Source organism: Onychomys torridus, chromosome X (genome assembly GCF_903995425.1).
Source record: "Onychomys torridus chromosome X, mOncTor1.1, whole genome shotgun sequence".
Taxonomy (NCBI): domain Eukaryota; kingdom Metazoa; phylum Chordata; class Mammalia; order Rodentia; family Cricetidae; genus Onychomys; species Onychomys torridus.
In genome coordinates, this window is record NC_050466.1 from 53,187,562 (window position 1) to 53,204,833 (window position 17,272).

Here is a 17,272-nt window from a genome sequence, read left to right on the forward strand (position 1 = left end):
TCATTCCATCCATTTGCCTGCAAATTTCATGATATCATTGTTTTCCACTGCTGAGTAGTACTCCATTGTGTATATGTACCACATTTTATTTATCCATTCTTTGGTTGAGGGCCATCTATCTAGGTTGTCCAGGTTCTGGCTATTACAAATAATGCTGTTATGAACATAGTTGAGCAAGTGTAACAGGATTTATGTTGAGGTCTTTCATCCACTTGGACATGAGTTTTGGGCATGGTGATAGATATGGATCTATTTGCAATCTTTTATGTGTTGACTGTGGTGATAGTTGGTCCCCCAATATATTGTGTTCCCTAATAAACTTATCAGGGTTCAGAGGACAGAACAGCCACTAGACAGACATAGAGGCTAGAAAATGGTGGCACACACACCATTACTCCTATCACTTGGGAGGCAGAGATCCAATCCAAGTTCAAGGCCACACTGGAAACAGCCAGGCACAGTGACACACACCTTTAATCCAAGAAGTGATGACAGGAATTGGAAAAGTATATAAGGTGTGAGGAAAAGGAAGAAGAGGCTTTTAGACTTCTAAGCACTAAAAAAAAAATAAAAATAAAAAATAAATAAATTATTTCTTTTGTATACAGAAGAGGGCACCAGATCTCATAACAGATGGTTGTGAGCCACCATGTGGCTGCTGGGAATTGAACTCAGGACCTCTGGAAGAGCAGTCAGTGCTCTTAACCTCGGAGCCATCTCTCCAGCCCGCTTTTAGGCTTTTAATAGCAGTTCAGCTGAGATCCATTCAGATAAGGACTCAGAGGCTTTCAGTCTGAGGAAACAGGATTAGATGAGAAGTTGGTGAGGTGAGGTTAGCTGTGGCTTTTTCTGTCTCTCTGATCTTTCTAAATATACCACAATACCTGGCCCCATGTTTGTTCTTATTAATAAGAACATTTAAGATTCGTTTTACAGTTGACATCCAGTTATGGCAGCACCATTTGTTGAAGATGCTTTCTTTTTTCCATTGTACAGTTTTGGCTTCTTGGTCAAAAATCAGGTGTTCATAGGTGTGTGGGTTAATGTCAGGGTCTTCAATTCAATTCCATTGGTCCACATGTTGGTTTTTATGCCAATGACAAGCTGTTTTTATTACTATAGCTCTATAGTAGAGCTCGAGGCCAAGGATGATGATGTCTCCAGAAGTTGCTTTATAGTACATGATTCTTTTAGCTATTCTGAGTTTTTTGTTTTTCCAAATCAAGTTGAGTATTGATCTTTCCAGGTCTGTGAAGAATTGTGTTGGGATTTTGATGGGGATTGCATTGAATCTATAGATTGCTTTTGGTAAGATTGCCATTTTTACTATGTTAATCCTACCTATCCATGATCATGGGAGATCTTTCCATTTCCTGATATCTTCTTGGATTTCTTTCTTCAGAGACTTAAAGTTCTTGTCATACACGTCCTTCACTTGCTTAGAGCTACCACAATGAATTTTCTATTACTTGAGGCTATTGTAAAGGTTGATGTTTCTCTGATTTCTTTCTCATCCCGTCTATCATTTGTGTATAGGAGGGCTACTGATTTTTGTGAGTTAACCTAGTATCTTGCCACATTACTGAAGGTGTTTATAAGCTGTAGATGTTCCCTGGTAGAATTTTTGGGGTCACTTATGTATACTAGCATATCATCTGCAAATAGGGAAAGTTTGACTTCTTTCTTTCCAATTTTCATCACCTTGATATCTTTTTGTTTTCTTATTGCTCTAGCTAGAACTTCAAGTACTTTATTGAATAAATATGGAAAGAGCAGGCAGCTTTGTCTTGTTCCTGATTTTACTTGAATTTTTTGAGTTTCTCTCCATTTAATTTGATGTTGGCTGTTGGCTTGCTGTAGATTGCCTTTATTATGTTTAGGTATGTTCCTTGTATTCCTGATCTCTCCAGGACATTTATGATGAAAGGGTGTTGGATTTTGTCAAAGATTTTTTCGGCATTTAATGAGATGATCATTTTTTTTTTCTTTTCAGTTTGTTTATATGGTGTATTACATTGACAGATTTTTGTATATTGAACCTTCCTTGCATCCCTGGGATGAAGTCTACTTGGTCATGGTGGATAATTTTTTTTGATGTGTTCTTGGATTCAGTTTGCCAATGTTTTATTGAGCATTTTTGCATCAATGTTTATGAGGGAGATTGGTCTGTAATTCTCTTTCTTTGTTTCATCGTTGTGTGGTTTGGGTATCAGTGTAACTGTAGCCTCATAAAAGGAGTTTGGTAGCATTCCTTCTGTTTCTATTGTGTGGAACAATTTGAAGAGTATTGGTATTAGTTCTTCTTTGAAAATCTGGTAGAATTCTGTGCTGAAACCATCTGGTCCTGGGATTTTTTGAGTTGGGAGACTATTAGTGACTGTTTCTATTTTCTTGGGGGTTATTGGTCTATTTAATTAGTTTATCTGGTCTTGATTTAACTTTGGTATGTGGTACCTATCCAGAAAATTGTCCATTTCTTTTAGATTTTCCAATTTTGTCGAGTACTGGTTTTTGAAGTATGACCTGAGGATTCTCTGGATTTCCTCATTGTCTGTTGTTATGTTTCTCTTTTCATTTCTGATTTTGTTAATTGGATGCTCTTTTGTAGATGTAACTGTCTTGTTAAATAAGAAACACAGAGCCAATTGCAGAGTTAAAAGCCAAGAGGTCAGAGCAATAGCTGAGAGCTGAAAACCTTACCCTTCACTGCTGCTCTGTCTTTCCTCTCTGCAAGAGAGCTACTTCCTGTGTCCTGTCTTTTATATAGACTTTCTGTTCTGCCTTCTCATTGGTTTGTAAACCCAACCACATGACCTCCTCATCACTGCCTGTCTGTACAGACCTCCAGGTCTTCTATGGTTGGTATTGAGATTAAAGGTGTGTGTCTCCATGCTGGCTGTGTCCTTGAACACACAGAGATCCGCCTAGCTCTGCCTCCCAAGTGCTGGGATTAAAGGCGTGCACCACCACCGCCCAGCTATGGCTTGCTCTGACCCCAAGGCAACTTTATTAATATACAAATAAAATCGCATTTCAGTACAAATAAAATATCACCACACTCTCTCTCTGCTTTTTGGTTAGTTTGGATAAGGGCTTGTCTATCTTGTTGATTTTCTCAAAGAACCAACTCTTTGTTTCACTGATTCTTTGTATTGTTCTCTGTTTCTATTTTATTGATTTCAGCCCTCCATTTGATTATTTCTTGGTGTTTATTCCTCCTGGGTAAGTTTGCTTCTTTTTGTTCTAGCGCTTTCAGTTGTGCCATTAAGTCACTATTGTGAGATTTCTCCATCTTCTTTATGTGGGCATTTAGTGCTATGAATTTTCCTCTTAGCACTGCTTTCATTGTGTCCCATAAGTTTGGGTATATTGTACTTCATTTTCATTGAATTCTAGGAAGTCTTTTATTTCTTTATTTCTTGCTTGACAGAGTGGTGATTCAGTTGAGCAGTCTTCAGTTTCCATGATTTTATAGGCTTTCTGTAATTTACGTTGTTGAAATCCAACTTTAAGCCATGGTGGTCCAATAAAATACGTTAGGTTATTCTAATTTTTTTGAGATTTGCTTTGTGAATAAGTATGTGGTTTTAGAGAAGGTTCCATGGGCTACTGAGAAGAAGCTATATTCTTTTGTGTTAGGGTGGAATATTATGTAGATATCTATTAAGTCCATTTGAGTCATAACATCTGTTAGGTCCCTCTGTTAAGTTTGTATTGGGCAGATCAGTCCATTGGTGAGAGTGGGGTGTTGAAGTCTCCCAGTATTAATGTGTGGGGTTTGATGAGTGATTTAAACTTTAGTAATGTTTCTTTTACATATGTGGATGCCCTTGTATTTGGAGCATAATTGTTCAGAATTGAAACTTCATCTTGGTGGATGTTTCCTGTGATGAGTATGTAATGTCCTTCCTGATCTCTTTTGATTGATTTTAATTTGAAGTCTATTTTGATAGATATTAGGATATCTACACCAGCTTGCTTTTTAAGTCCATTTGATTGGAAAGTCTTTCCCCAGCCTTTTACTCTGAGGTAGTGTCTGTCTTTGAAGCTGAGGTATGTTTCTTGTATGCAGCAGAAGGATGGGTCCTTATTTCATATCCATTGTTATCCTGTGTCTTTTTATAGGCAAATTGCCTGTGTTTTCATAGGTGTATCTGATTTCCTAAGGTTGGAATTTTCCTTCTAGTGCTTTCTATAGGGCTGGATTTGTTGGTAGATATTATTTAAATCTGGTTTTGTCCTGGAATGTCTTGTTCACACCATCTATGGAGATTAAAGGTTTTGCTGAGTATATTGGTCTAGGCTGGCATCTGAGGTTTCTTTTTTTTTGTTGTTGTTGTTGTTTTGTTTTTTGTTTTTGTTTTTCGAGACAGGGTTTCTCCGTAGCTTTGGAGCCTGTCCTGGACTAGCTCTGTCCAGGCTGGCCTCGAACTCACAGAGATCCTCCTGTCTCTGCCTCCCAAGTGCTGGGATTACAGGCGTGCTCCACCACCACCCGGCCTGAGGTTTCTTAATGTCTATATCACATCTGTTCATGACCTTCTGGCTTTCAGAGTATCCATTGAGAAGTCAAGTGTTATTCTAATGGGTCTGCCTTTACAAATCACTTGGCCTTGTTCCTTTGCTGCTTTTAATATTCTTTCTTTATTCTGTATGTTTAGTGGTTTAATTATTATGTGGTGAGAGGACTTTTGAGGGGGGTTGTCTATTTGGTATTCTATGTTTCTTGTATCTACTTAGGTATTTCCTTCTTTAAGTTGGGAAAGTTTTCTTCTACGATTTTGCTGAATATATTTTCCGTGCCTTTAAGTTGGTATTCTTCTCCTACTTCTATCCCTATTATTCTTATGGTGTTCCAGATTTCCTGGACATTTTGTGTTATGACTTTTTTGGCTTTGGTGTTTCCTTTGTCTGACAAATCTATTTCCTCTATTGTATCCTCTACACCAGAGATTCTCTCTTCCATCTCTTGTATTCTGTTGGTTATGCTCGCATCTGTATTTCCTGTTCATTTACTCAGATTTTCTATTTCCAGCATTCCCTCTGTTTGTGTCTTCTTCATTGTTTCTGTTTCAATTTTCAGGTCTTGAACTGTTTCCTTCACATGTGTAATTGCTTTTTCATGGTTTTCTTGGCTTTCTTTAAGGGACTTATTGATTTCTTCCAATTTTTGTTTGTATTTTCCTCAATTTCTTTAAGGGAATTTTCATTTCCTCTTTAAAGACCTCTAGCATCCTCATGAAGTTATTTTTAAGGGCACTTTCTTCTGCTTCTTCTACATTGTGATGTTCAGGTCTTGATGTTGTAGAACTGCTAGGTTCTGGTGATGCCATATTGCTCTTCATGTTGTTGTATGTATTTTTGCACGGTGTCTTTCCATCTCTTCCTCCAATAGGTGTAAGAGGTGCCTGTGTCTGAGCGAGCTGCTATTGGTTCAGTCTGTGCTTGCTGTGTCTGTGTCTCAAGGTGCCACTCTAGGTCCAATCTTAGCTCTTGGTCTAAAATAGAGTTGGCAGATTCTGTGTCTCATGGAGCTGCTCCTGGTCCAATCCAACTTGGCTGATTGTGTCTCAGGGTGCTGCTCTCAGTCCTATCAGGGCTCTTGGTCCAGTCAGAGCTGGCAGATTCTGTTTCTCAGGAAGCCTCTCCTGGTCAAATGAGAGATGGCAGATTCCGTGTCTCAGGAAGACCGGTTGTAGGGTGATGGGTTTGTTTGGAGTAGGGCGTGGGTCTTGTAGATTGCAAGGTCTGATGGTGGGTATTGGTGGGGGAGCCTGCCATCAGGAGTCTTCCCTGCTGGCCAGCAACTGGGGCAGTGTATTGGTGAAATTATTAAGGCCACTCCACGTAGTTAAAAGGGAAGTTTATTTTGTGGGGTAACTTACAAATGAAGGGGTAGGTCGCAGAGTCTGGCAAAGGTATAGGGTAGTCCGGCGGCGTTCACTGGAGAACTCTGCTCGGTCCACCTCTCGCGTCCCGCGTCCCGGAACCCAGAGAGTGAGTCCTTCCCGATCCTTCTTCTTCCGCTCCCTCCTCTGCCCCGCCTTGTGGGTGTGACCATTACCGAAGCCTCAGTGGGGGTTGGAACTTCCAGGCCAATGCTGGGATGCCTATCCACGACATCTCCCCCTTTTGTCTAAATAAGAAAGTTCTAACCTAATACAAGACTATATATAAAGAGATGGTTATCAAATATTGTCCAGGAGTAATGAGGGATAATGACCTAGATAAGTTGGAATTACAATAAGTACAAACAATATCAAGCAAAAAACACATAGTAAAATCCAGGGAAGTCTAGGGCATGGGTAGGTGGCGTGTTACAAAGATCATTCCAAAAGGTGTCCTATCCTAAAGAACCTGAGTCTAATACATAATATATCCTATCTAAGATATTATATATGTATATATACTAAGTTGTAACTATAACTGCTAATCTCCAACCTCATCAAAGACCTGAGAAGGAATATAATAATATCTGAGAAATGAGAGAAGGACGCAAGCAACTTTCGGGAGTCTTGCAAGAGTAGACAGAGACAGCTAGCAGCCTGGACAGTCACCTAACGTTTCTCAGTATCGTTGGTGCATTTAAATTGGCTACAGGCCTAGAGTATCTGACAGACCATTTTTAGAAGCAGGAATTCTGAAAGACCATCTTACCCTGTCTTGGCAAAGTATAGTGGTCGCTTTCCTTGTGTCCCGCTTGTCCAGAAAGGACAGCATTTGTACTGTCAGCAGTTGAGGCGAGGGCAGTTCTTTGCCCAGTAGGCCATTTTGTGCCAAGAAGACAAACTTCCAAATGGAAATGTCTTAGAAGCCCAACATTCTCTCGGTATCAAATTGGTGCTGCCAGGAGCAATTATGTCTCACGTCAACAGAATTCTAAGTTATTTAAATGCCATGTTCTCTAGGTTCATGAAGTGTTTGAAGATTACCTGTCCATCTGACCTATGTATTTATAAATCTGGATAACCTAACTAACATAATTATAGAGATGACAAGCATAGGTGACAATAACTATGTAAGTCTTATCTACCTAAACAACCTAAGGACTAAGCTTCCTATAAATAAGGCAAACAGTCTGTAAGCAAATGTACAGTAAAAGGACAATGACTTTAAATTGTGACAATACACAAAATAACTTTAACAGAGGTAGGAATGTATAGTGCAAATCCTAAATATATATCAGTAAATAGAATATCTTAAACAGAAGTAGAACATACATACAGTATGACAGATATAAATTCACATTTGTATCAATATACAAATATTTCACATGAGAGTAAAAATATGTGTACAATATAACAAACATAGTTCTGTATTTGTATCAATATACAAATTATCTTAAATAGGAATGTAAAAAGTTTATAATTTTATCAACATATAAGAATTCATAACAGTGCAAAGGCTGCTATATTACTAAATTTGTTTACTAATGTATATGACAGTCTACCATAATATCTTATACCTATTCATTCAATTTCTTCTTTTCCCATGTTTTTTTTTTTTTGAGACATATTTTCTTTCCTTAAGGAGAGTACTGAGTTTAACAGTTTCTTCCACCCCCAACCCTAGAACCATAACCCTGAGAAATATGAACCTTAGGGAGAAGGGGCGTCGTTTTCTTAGAATTGCTTCCTGCTGTTTAGGGAGCGATGGTATCTCTGTTGGGTATTGTGAGAAAGCTCAGATAGTTAAATCTCAGTTAGACTAACTGTAGATTCTGCAGCAACTCTCAGAGTAATGGGTAAGACTGTCTGAAATTTTGGCAAGAAGTGTAGTATGATGATGATTACCATGGCATCATTCTGGATTGGGTAGAGTTGTTGTTGTTGTTGGGGCCCCATCTTCCTTCTGGAGACTTTTAGAGATTGCTATTGGAAAAAACTTATTTTTTATCAGAATGGAAGGTTTGGATTTAAAGATGTCATGACATGTAAGAAAGGATTCCAAGAAATCAAGAGTAAGCATGGAGAGAATTAGAATCTTGAAGATAATGGTCCCTTATAATTGGTTTCCTTCTGTCTCACATCAGAGGGCTCTTCTGATATGGGACTGAAGAATCTCTCAACCTTTTCTTTTATCAATATGGTTGGGTTTAGAGAAGGAGTGAGCCAGTTCCATCTCCAAAGCCAGCTTGGTTTATGATTAAATTGGAACCACAACTATTGTAGATTGATAGAGATATAGATGTTAGACAGTGATATCTTACCCTGTGTAGATTGGTACCAATAGATTCTTTTTTGTGCTGTAAACATCCGGATATCCAAGGCCTTATGATTTCTGGAAGATGGGTATTTCCATTATCCTGGAAAGACAAAAACAGAACCCTACCCCAACCTTTGATTGTTAAATTTTTCTTAGAACCTGAAGAGATGTCATATTGGTGGATGATCTTTTATTTCTCCTCCTCAAGGGGTTTCTCCTGTTCGAATCGAATTTTTATTAATTTTGTTGGTATCCATAGCTTTTCTTCTCCTGTGGAAACAAAAGCAAAACCCCTTCTCCAACGTAGGACATATCCAGGTTTCCATTCTGAGGTCAACACATCTTTGAAATAAACCGGTTGGTTTAGCTCAGGAGTTTTGTCTGTTGTCCAATGTCTCTCCGCAGCTGTTGTTCCTTTCTCATCAGCATTGAGAAAATTCAAGGTTAATAAAGCACTATGCAATCTATTTCGAGGAGTCATTGTTACCTGTTGCTGTTTATTTAGCATATCCTTTAAAGTTCGATTGGATCTTTCTATGACTGTTTGACCTGTGGGATTGTGTGGTATACCTGTAACATGTTTTATATTGTAATAAGCAAAGAACTGTCTCATTTTATTGGAGACATATGCTGGGGCATTGTCTGTCTTAATTTGTATAGGTATTCCCATGATGGCCATAACTTCTAATAGGTGTGTAATCACAGAATCAGCCTTTTAAGAACTCATGGGAGTTGCCCACTGAAATCCTGAATAGGTGTCAATGGTATGGTGTACATACTTTAATCTTCCAAATTCTGAAAAATGAAACACATCCATCTGCCAAATTTCATTTCTTTGTATACCCTTTGGATTGCTTCCTGCAGGTAATGGAGTTTGGTTATAGAAGGAACAAGTAGGACATTTTTTCACAATATCCTTAGCTTGTTGCCAAGTAATGGAGAAATCCTTCTTCAAACCTTTGTTATTTACATGGTGTTTCTTATGAAATTCTGAGGCTTCTAGCACATTACCTATTAGTAACTGATCAATCTCATCATTACCTTGTGCTAGAGGTCCTGGCAGACCTGTATGGGATCTGATATGTGTTATATATATAGGATGTTCCCTTTTTCTGATGATTTCCTGCAATTGTATGAATAATGAAGTTAATTCTGTGTTATCAGGAATAAATTCAGCAGTTTCAATGTGTAAAACAACTCTCTCTGCATATTGAGAGTCAGTGACTATATTGAGGGGTTCTGTGAAGTCCATCAGTACCATAAGAACGGCATACAGTTCTGCCTTTTGTACAGAGCTGTATGGACTTTGTACCAGTTTACTTAAGTCTCCTGATTTGTATCCTGCTTTCCCTGATTTATTTGCATCTGTATAGAATGTGAGGACTCCAGAAATTGGCTTGTGTCGTACAATGTGAGGAAGGACCCATTCAGTCTTCTTTATGAATTCTATCCTCTTGCTTTTGGGATAATGGTTGTTAATCTCTCCCAAAAAGTTACTGCAGGCTCTCTGTCTGTATTCATTATCTTTCCATAGTGACGAAATTTCCTCATTAGTTAAAGGTAGTACAATTTCTGATGGGTCCATTCCTGTCAACTGACAAAGTCTTAATTTACCTTTTTGAATCAAATCAGAGATCTTTTCTATATAAGTCTTTAATTTCTTATTTGGTTTACGTGGTAAGAATATCCATTCCAATATAATATCTTCCCTCTGCATCAAAATACCTGTGGGGGAATGTCTGGAGGGGAATATGACAAGAATACATTTAAGTTCTGGATCCAACTGAGATACCATTGCTCCCTAAACAGCAGGAAGCAATTCTAAGAAAACGACCTTTCTGTGGTTTTGGGGGGTGCATTAGCACTTTTCAGCCAGTAGGAGGCGTTGGTATAGCTCCAAAGCAAGGCCTGCTAGTGACCTTGGCTGGTGGCAGCTGAAGGCAGGAGCCACCGGAGCCAAGGTGGCAGGGAGCCGGCACTCAGGGAGGAGTGGGAATGCCTCACTCACAGCGGTTTTCGTTGGTCTGGGGGCTAAGCCAGGAAACTGACACCCGACTTGCTGTTCCCTTTTTTGGGAATGGGACCGTGTAGGCGTCCCCTGGTTAAATGGAACTTTGTAGGCGTTTTTAGGTGCCCGCCAGCCGCCAGCCAAGAGGAGGCTGAGGGTGCGAGCCGCCTGGGCCTTTGGAATTTGCCCCACGTTGGGCGCCAGATATTGGTGAAATTATTAAGGCCACTCCACGTAGTTAAAAGGGAAGTTTATTTTGTGGGGTAACTTACAAATGAAGGGGTAGGTCGCAGAGTCTGGCAAAGGTATAGGGTAGTCCGGCGGCGTTCACTGGAGAACTCTGCTCGGTCCACCTCTCGCGTCCCGCGTCCCGGAACCCAGAGAGTGAGTCCTTCCCGATCCTTCTTCTTCCGCTCCCTCCTCTGCCCCGCCTTGTGGGTGTGACCATTACCGAAGCCTCAGTGGGGGTTGGAACTTCCAGGCCAATGCTGGGATGCCTATCCACTATAGCAGTGATGGTTGGTGGTCACCAGGGCCTGACTATTTCCCAGGGCTTAGGTCCTATTGGCAGGAGACACTAAATTTGTGTTACTAACCATATTTTTGGCTCTGTATAGAAGACTTCTAATATTCTTTTGGTTATTCTATTGACATATGGCTTCTCCCACACTTACTGCAGGCCACTCTTTATACAGCATAATGACTTTATTAATATAGGTTACATTATATCTATTCTCTATTCAAATCCATCCAATGGCTTCTCCATCTTAATGAAGTTGGCTGAGATGATTGTCTCAGAATAAAAAGTCCCTCAATGATCTAGCCATACCCACTCTACAGTTGCCTTTATGATCTTTTTGATCATTGCAATTCCAGGCACAGTGTTTTCCTCTTTGTTCCTCATACCATACATATTCTTTCCTTGAGGCTTTACTCATGACCCATCATCCTTTTGCTGTTCACTGTCTCATTTTTTGTCCTTAACTTACAAGTATCACTCCCAGCTTTTCCTATACAAAATTCACTTATGTCATGCATTAACCTAAACATATTTAAAAAAAGCTTAGAAATACACAGATAACTTGATAAATTACCACTATAATGAGTTATTCCAAACCACACCTCTCATTATTGGACAGATTTCCATAAACAAATTTTATCCTAAGCCTGTGGTGAGATGTTTCAGTGGCTATAGGTACTTGCTACCAAGTCAGAAAACCTGAGTTCAATTTCCAGAGTCCACATGGTAGAAGGGGAGACCTGACTCCCTGCAAGTTGTCCTTTGACCTTCACATGTGCCATGGCACACATGCATATATTCTCCCCACAAAATAAATGAATGTGTAATTTTGAAAAGCATACCATATCCCATTCCCTGATATTCCATTTCCATACCACTTATCACTAGCATCACAAAAATCCTTTTCTTGTTTTTTTTTCTGTCTCAAATACAATAAAACTATGGGAAGGAAGCTTTTTATTCTAACATTTATTTTGTTCACTGTCATGCCTTCAGCATCAAGTACAGTTTTTGTTATGTAAGAAATACTCGATCAAATTTATTTAATGAATAACTAAATATCCCTTTACTTATACTCATTTACCTTTAATTTAGTCTTATTTATTTGTAATGGGTACACACATAAATGGCATTATCGTACTGATGCATTTTTAGTTTATGCTTATATTCTTTCTCTTATTTTCAGGTTATTTTGTCCACATAATTTGTTACAACTACCATTATTTTCACAAACTTGCAAAACTGTTGGAGATGAACAGCAAGGTGAAAATCTCACAGCAAACAACATGGATGGCTTACTTGTAGGAAGTAAGAATATTTTTTGAGACAAAGTCTTACTGTGTATTCTTGACTGGTCTAGAATTTAGAGACCAACCTGATCTGCCTCCCTTCTCTGAGTGCTGAGATTAAATGTGTGGGCCACCACACCCAGCTGTAATCATCGATTTTTACAATGATTATTTTAATGAATTTAAAGAATATGCATATGAAATGATGTAAAAATTTGTGTTTGTTTCATGAAACAAGTCATACCTTTGGAGAAAGCCCCATTAATGAGTAAGTTTTTATTATTCAAAAACATATGTATAGTAGAAAGAGACAAGACTAACAACTAGAAAATAATTTTCAAGTTAGGTACAAATTTGTCAGAAAGCGGTAACATACAGAGTTCTTAAGTGATTAGAATGAAAACATTATTTGTTATGTACAATCAACTTCTGTAAATAAAATTCTTTGTAGAATTTCTTCCTACTCTCTCACAAGCACTTCCAGTTCATTTAAATATTCTAATTTTTCAATGTGTGTCATAAATATTGACACTCTTCATTGTTCTTTGTATCCTTAATTATTTTCTTTTGCAACATAAAGTAAATTAATGATGCTTATTTTCAAGCAAAGACAATAACATTATTAGCTGGAACTCCTAAAGATCATAAGAGAAGCAATGTTACTTCAAATGTAAACACCTAAAATTTCAGTGAATGGAACTGAAGTAAGGGAGATAATTAACAACTAATAATATGAGATGTAAGATTGAAGACAAGCTAAGGAGACTAAACAGGATGGAGAGGACTATCACATAATAGTAAAAGACAGTATTCCTGAAGGTAGAAAAATATTAATACCATATTTAATGAGCTATATATGTACAGCAAAATTATTAAAAATATGTGGAGAGCTTGAGAAAAATAAGACCATGATGGGCAATTTCAAACTTCTTTTCATTATTGAGCAGCTCTAAAAGAGATGATAAGCAAAGACAGGGATTTCAATAAAATATAATAAATATTAGTAACAAATTTTAATGCACATATATGAATCTTCATTTTCTTTAAAGCAATGCTATATTTTCTGCCTTAAAATATTTAAATATAGATCTAATCAATTTCTCTGTCATTGGGCGATCCCTGTGTCTTTCTTAGGAGACATGATTGGGGGTAATGAAGGGCAAGTTTCGAGGGAAAAAGAGCTTAGGGGAGCGGGAGATCCCAGCTGGATCAAGAAAAGAGAGGGAGAACAAGGAATAAGAGACTATGATAAATGAAGACCACATGAGAATAGGAAGAAGCAAAGTGCTAGAGAGGTCCTCAGAAATTCACAATGATACCTCCACTGCAGACTACTGGCAATGGTCAAGAGAAAGCCCGAACTGACCTACTCTGGTGATCAATGGCCAAACACCCTAACTGTCCTGCTAGAAATCTCATCCAATGACTTAAGGAAGTAGATGCAAAGATCCAAGGCCAGGCCCCTGGTGGAGCTCCAGAAGTCCAATTGTCGAGAAAGAGGAGGGATTGCATGAGCAAGAATTGTTGAGACCAAGATTGGAAAAAGCACAGGGACAAATAGCCAAACTAATGGAAACACATAAACTATGAACCAAATGGCTGAGGAGCCCCCAACTGGATCAGGCCCTCTGGATAAACGAGACAGTTGATTAGCTTGAACTGTCTGGGAGGCACCCAGGCAGTGGAACCTGGACCTGTCCTTAGTGCATGAGCTGGCTGTTTGGAACCTGGGGCTTATCCAGGGACACTTTGCTCAGCCTGGGATGAGGGGACTGGACCTGCCTGTACTGAATCTACGAGGTTGAACTGAATCCCCAGGGGAGTCATTGCCCTGGAGGAGATGGGAATGGGGGAGGGGGAACTGGGAGGAAGGTGGCGCCCCCCCCCCACAGGAGGGGGAGGACGGGAATTCATGGCTGATATGTAAAATTAAATTACATTATAAAATAAAAAACAAAAAAATTTAAATAAAGAGTTTTACAGGATGCATTCTTTCATCATCCTAAAATTAGAACTAAATAATAGTAACTCACTGTGAAATAGTAACTCACTTAGTTATTTAAAAACCTCAAAAAATAGAGTTATCTTGATGAGGAAATCAAAGGAAAATTATTAACAATCTAAAGGCAGTGTTTTAGCCTGTGTTTTTTAGATTTACTTATTTCATGAATAAGCGCACTGAATATACAACTTTATGTGAAAAGAGGGCATCAGATTCCATTATAAATGGTTGTGCTGGAAATTGAACTCAGAACCTCTGGAAGAACAGCCAGTGCTCTTAACCTCTGAGCCATCTATCCAGTCCTCTTATTTCGATTTTTAAAGACAAGATTTTATGTAGTGTGCACTGGCTTTGAACTCATCAAGTAGCTGAAACTGACCTTAAACTGATTCTCCTGTCTTTACCTCCAATGTGTTGGGATTATAGGAGTATGTCATGCCCAGCTTTTTAATGATAATGAAAGAAGAAATCATCATACCAAAGCTAATGAGAACTAAAACTGAAAAGAAAAAAAAAGAAACTATTTTTTATGTTTTCACTTAAAATTGTTTAACTTTTTCCTTAAGAAGGTGGAAAATTATAAAATTAATTAGATAGAGTCCTGCCTCTAGGACCCAGGCCTTGGGACATAACCAGGTCTGGGAACCCCCACCCATCTCTGCCCGAGTTTCCAGCCAGCAGGGAACCCTCCTGCAGGCAGGTTCTTCCACCAAAACCCCCATTAGACCTTGCAAAGTACAAGAATATCTAATTTATTAAAGATATTGTTTTATCATTAGAATTGACACGAAGGAGCCTCAGCCTTCAGAGGTGAATATGAGTGGTGAAATAAAATGGGAGTTAAATACTTATACATGTATATCAACTATCCAGAATTCTAAGCCCATTACACTTGTTCCCGGCATGGTAACATTTGTGCTATATCATTTCTTTTAAATTTTGATATATATGTAAAAGATATAAACTTATATCAAGGAAGTAATATAGAAAGAAAATTTATTTTTAATCAGCTCTTATGTATTTCATTCATATTTATTTCAAACATATTCAACTTTCATAAGTGAAAACATGAAAATTCAAATTTAGGGTATTTCTTCCCATCACAGAGTTTTCCACTATTTTCCCCTGTTTATTAATCAACTGTTAGGTTCAGGCACTGTGCTGAATAGTAGAAATATAAAATAAATTAGGAATTTGAATCTATTTTCTAGGAGCTCTGCATATGGCTAGACATATCACCAAACATTTTTATTGAAATAGATAATTTACAAATGTGTGATACTATACAAGGCATGTAGATTGATTTCATAAAAGAATTGAGTAGGAGATAAAAAGAAATGAGGTGAGTTAAAAGTCATGGGTTAACAACTGGCAGAATGTTTTTACATTTTAGAAAATACACAAGGTATATCATACCTTAGGAGGAATGGAATTGCATATATCAATCAAATAAGTTAATATTACTGAAGCAAAAATACAAACATGATAGTATGAATTTTTGAACTATGCTTATATGGTTCAGGTAACATTTGGCAGCAAAAAGGGTTTGTCACAAATATAACAAACTTGTTTTCTAGAGCTTTTTCCATATCAGAACTGCACAAGTCTACAATCCTTTGTTTTAAATCTTAATGACAACTGTGTTTTGAAACCTAGCATGTGAGTGGGATAAACAGCTGGCTCTTCTTGGCCTAGTGTACAGGCTATGCTACCTGAGCTATGCCTGGGAGTGAGAATGATGTGGGTGGGCTGGGGCCTTGAGCACTCACCAGGTTAGGCTCATGTACGGGCTGTGCAACCAAGACAATGCCTGAAGTTTTGGGATGGTATGAACATTCAAGAGTTCATAGACTCTTGAGGCTGGGCCAGTATATAGGATGTGTGACCTGGGTTAGGCCTGGAGGTTGGTTATGGCACAGGTTGGCTAGGTTTAGGTGGACTCCCTAGACTGGGCTGACATACAGGATGTATAGCTTGGGTTAAGCCTTGAGGTTGGATATGGCATTCTGGCAAGCTAGGGTCAGGCAAACTCAAACTCAAACTGTATACATGATGTGCCACCCAGAGTAGGTCTGGAGATTGAGAAGGATACACGCAGGCTAGAGTACAGGGAACTCACCAGACTGAACCAAATCATATGCTATGTGATCCAGGCTATCCCTAGAGGCTGAATATGGCCTCATTGAGGTTTTTTTTTGTTAATTTTCATTTTCACCTTTAGTTTCCATTTGGTTTTTCCTCTGTATCTTGTATTTCTTTGTTGATGGTTTATGTTTTAATTCATGAGTGTTCATGATTACTTAGTAAATACTTCTTATGAGTCAGTGTGGGGGATTCTTCCTGTAATTCCAGCACTAAGTAGGCTAAGAACTACATGAGTTTTAGACCAGGGTTTTAGAAAAAGACCCTATCTGTAGCTATAATTTTCCTGGTCCTGCTTGGCCCACGGTCAGGACAAATCTCTCTCACCCACCAGTCCCATAGCTGCTCAGACCCAACCAAGTAAACACACAGAGACTTATATTACTTATAACCTGTATGGCTGTGGCAGGTGTAGTGGGTAGTCATCCCAGTATTGGCCTGGAAGTTCCAACCCCCATTGAGGCTTTGATAATGGTACTTCCAGGCCAGTGCTGGGATGGCTACCCACTACAGGCAGGCTTCTAGCTATCTAGTTCTTACATCTTAAATTAACCCATTTCTATAAGTCTATACCTTGCCACATGGCTCATGGCTTACCAGTAGTATCTTACATGTTGGTACTCATGGCAGCGGCTGGCAGCGGCTCCTGACTCAGCCTTCCTGTTCCCAGAATTCTCTTCTCTGATTATCCTGCCTATACTTCCTGCCTGGCTACTGGCCAATCAGCATTTTATTTATACAGCGCGATATCTACAGCACCTATCTGAAAAAACCCCAAAAATTTAATGATAGTTACTTTCTTCTCTTTGTCAGGTCTTTCTATGATGTGTGCCATTTTATGATTAGTCTATGTTGAATGTCTATTTCTGTGCAAATTAAGTTTTTTTAGCTCTTTATGTGCCAAATAAGTTTGAATTGTGTTATGTATATTTGACTGTTACTTTCTGATATATCTTTTGATAGATGTTATGGAGAATGTTTAGTAATCAGAGTTTTTTCTGCGCTTAGGGTTAGACCCACCCATACACAAGTAGTAGTTGTTGCTGATCTGAGTTCATGAACAGCTAACTTCTCTAGTAGGTAGATTACTGCCCACTTGTATGATT

At 38.6% G+C, this 17,272-nt stretch overlaps 1 protein-coding gene across 2 annotated transcripts in view; it reads left to right on the top strand.

The window, feature by feature from the left end:
• LOC118574319 (phosphatidylinositol-binding clathrin assembly protein-like) overlaps window positions 1–17,272 on the top strand; it is a 44,100-nt gene that overhangs the window by 19,913 nt on the left and 6,915 nt on the right. The window contains exon 9 of one of the 2 annotated variants that reach the window (XM_036175161.1): window positions 11,920–12,041. In XM_036175161.1, the coding sequence (XP_036031054.1) occupies window positions 11,920–12,041 (122 nt within the window). Of the gene's footprint in view, window positions 1–11,919; window positions 12,042–17,272 lie in introns of those variants that run through there. The other variant, XM_036175162.1, reaches the window with a different exon arrangement.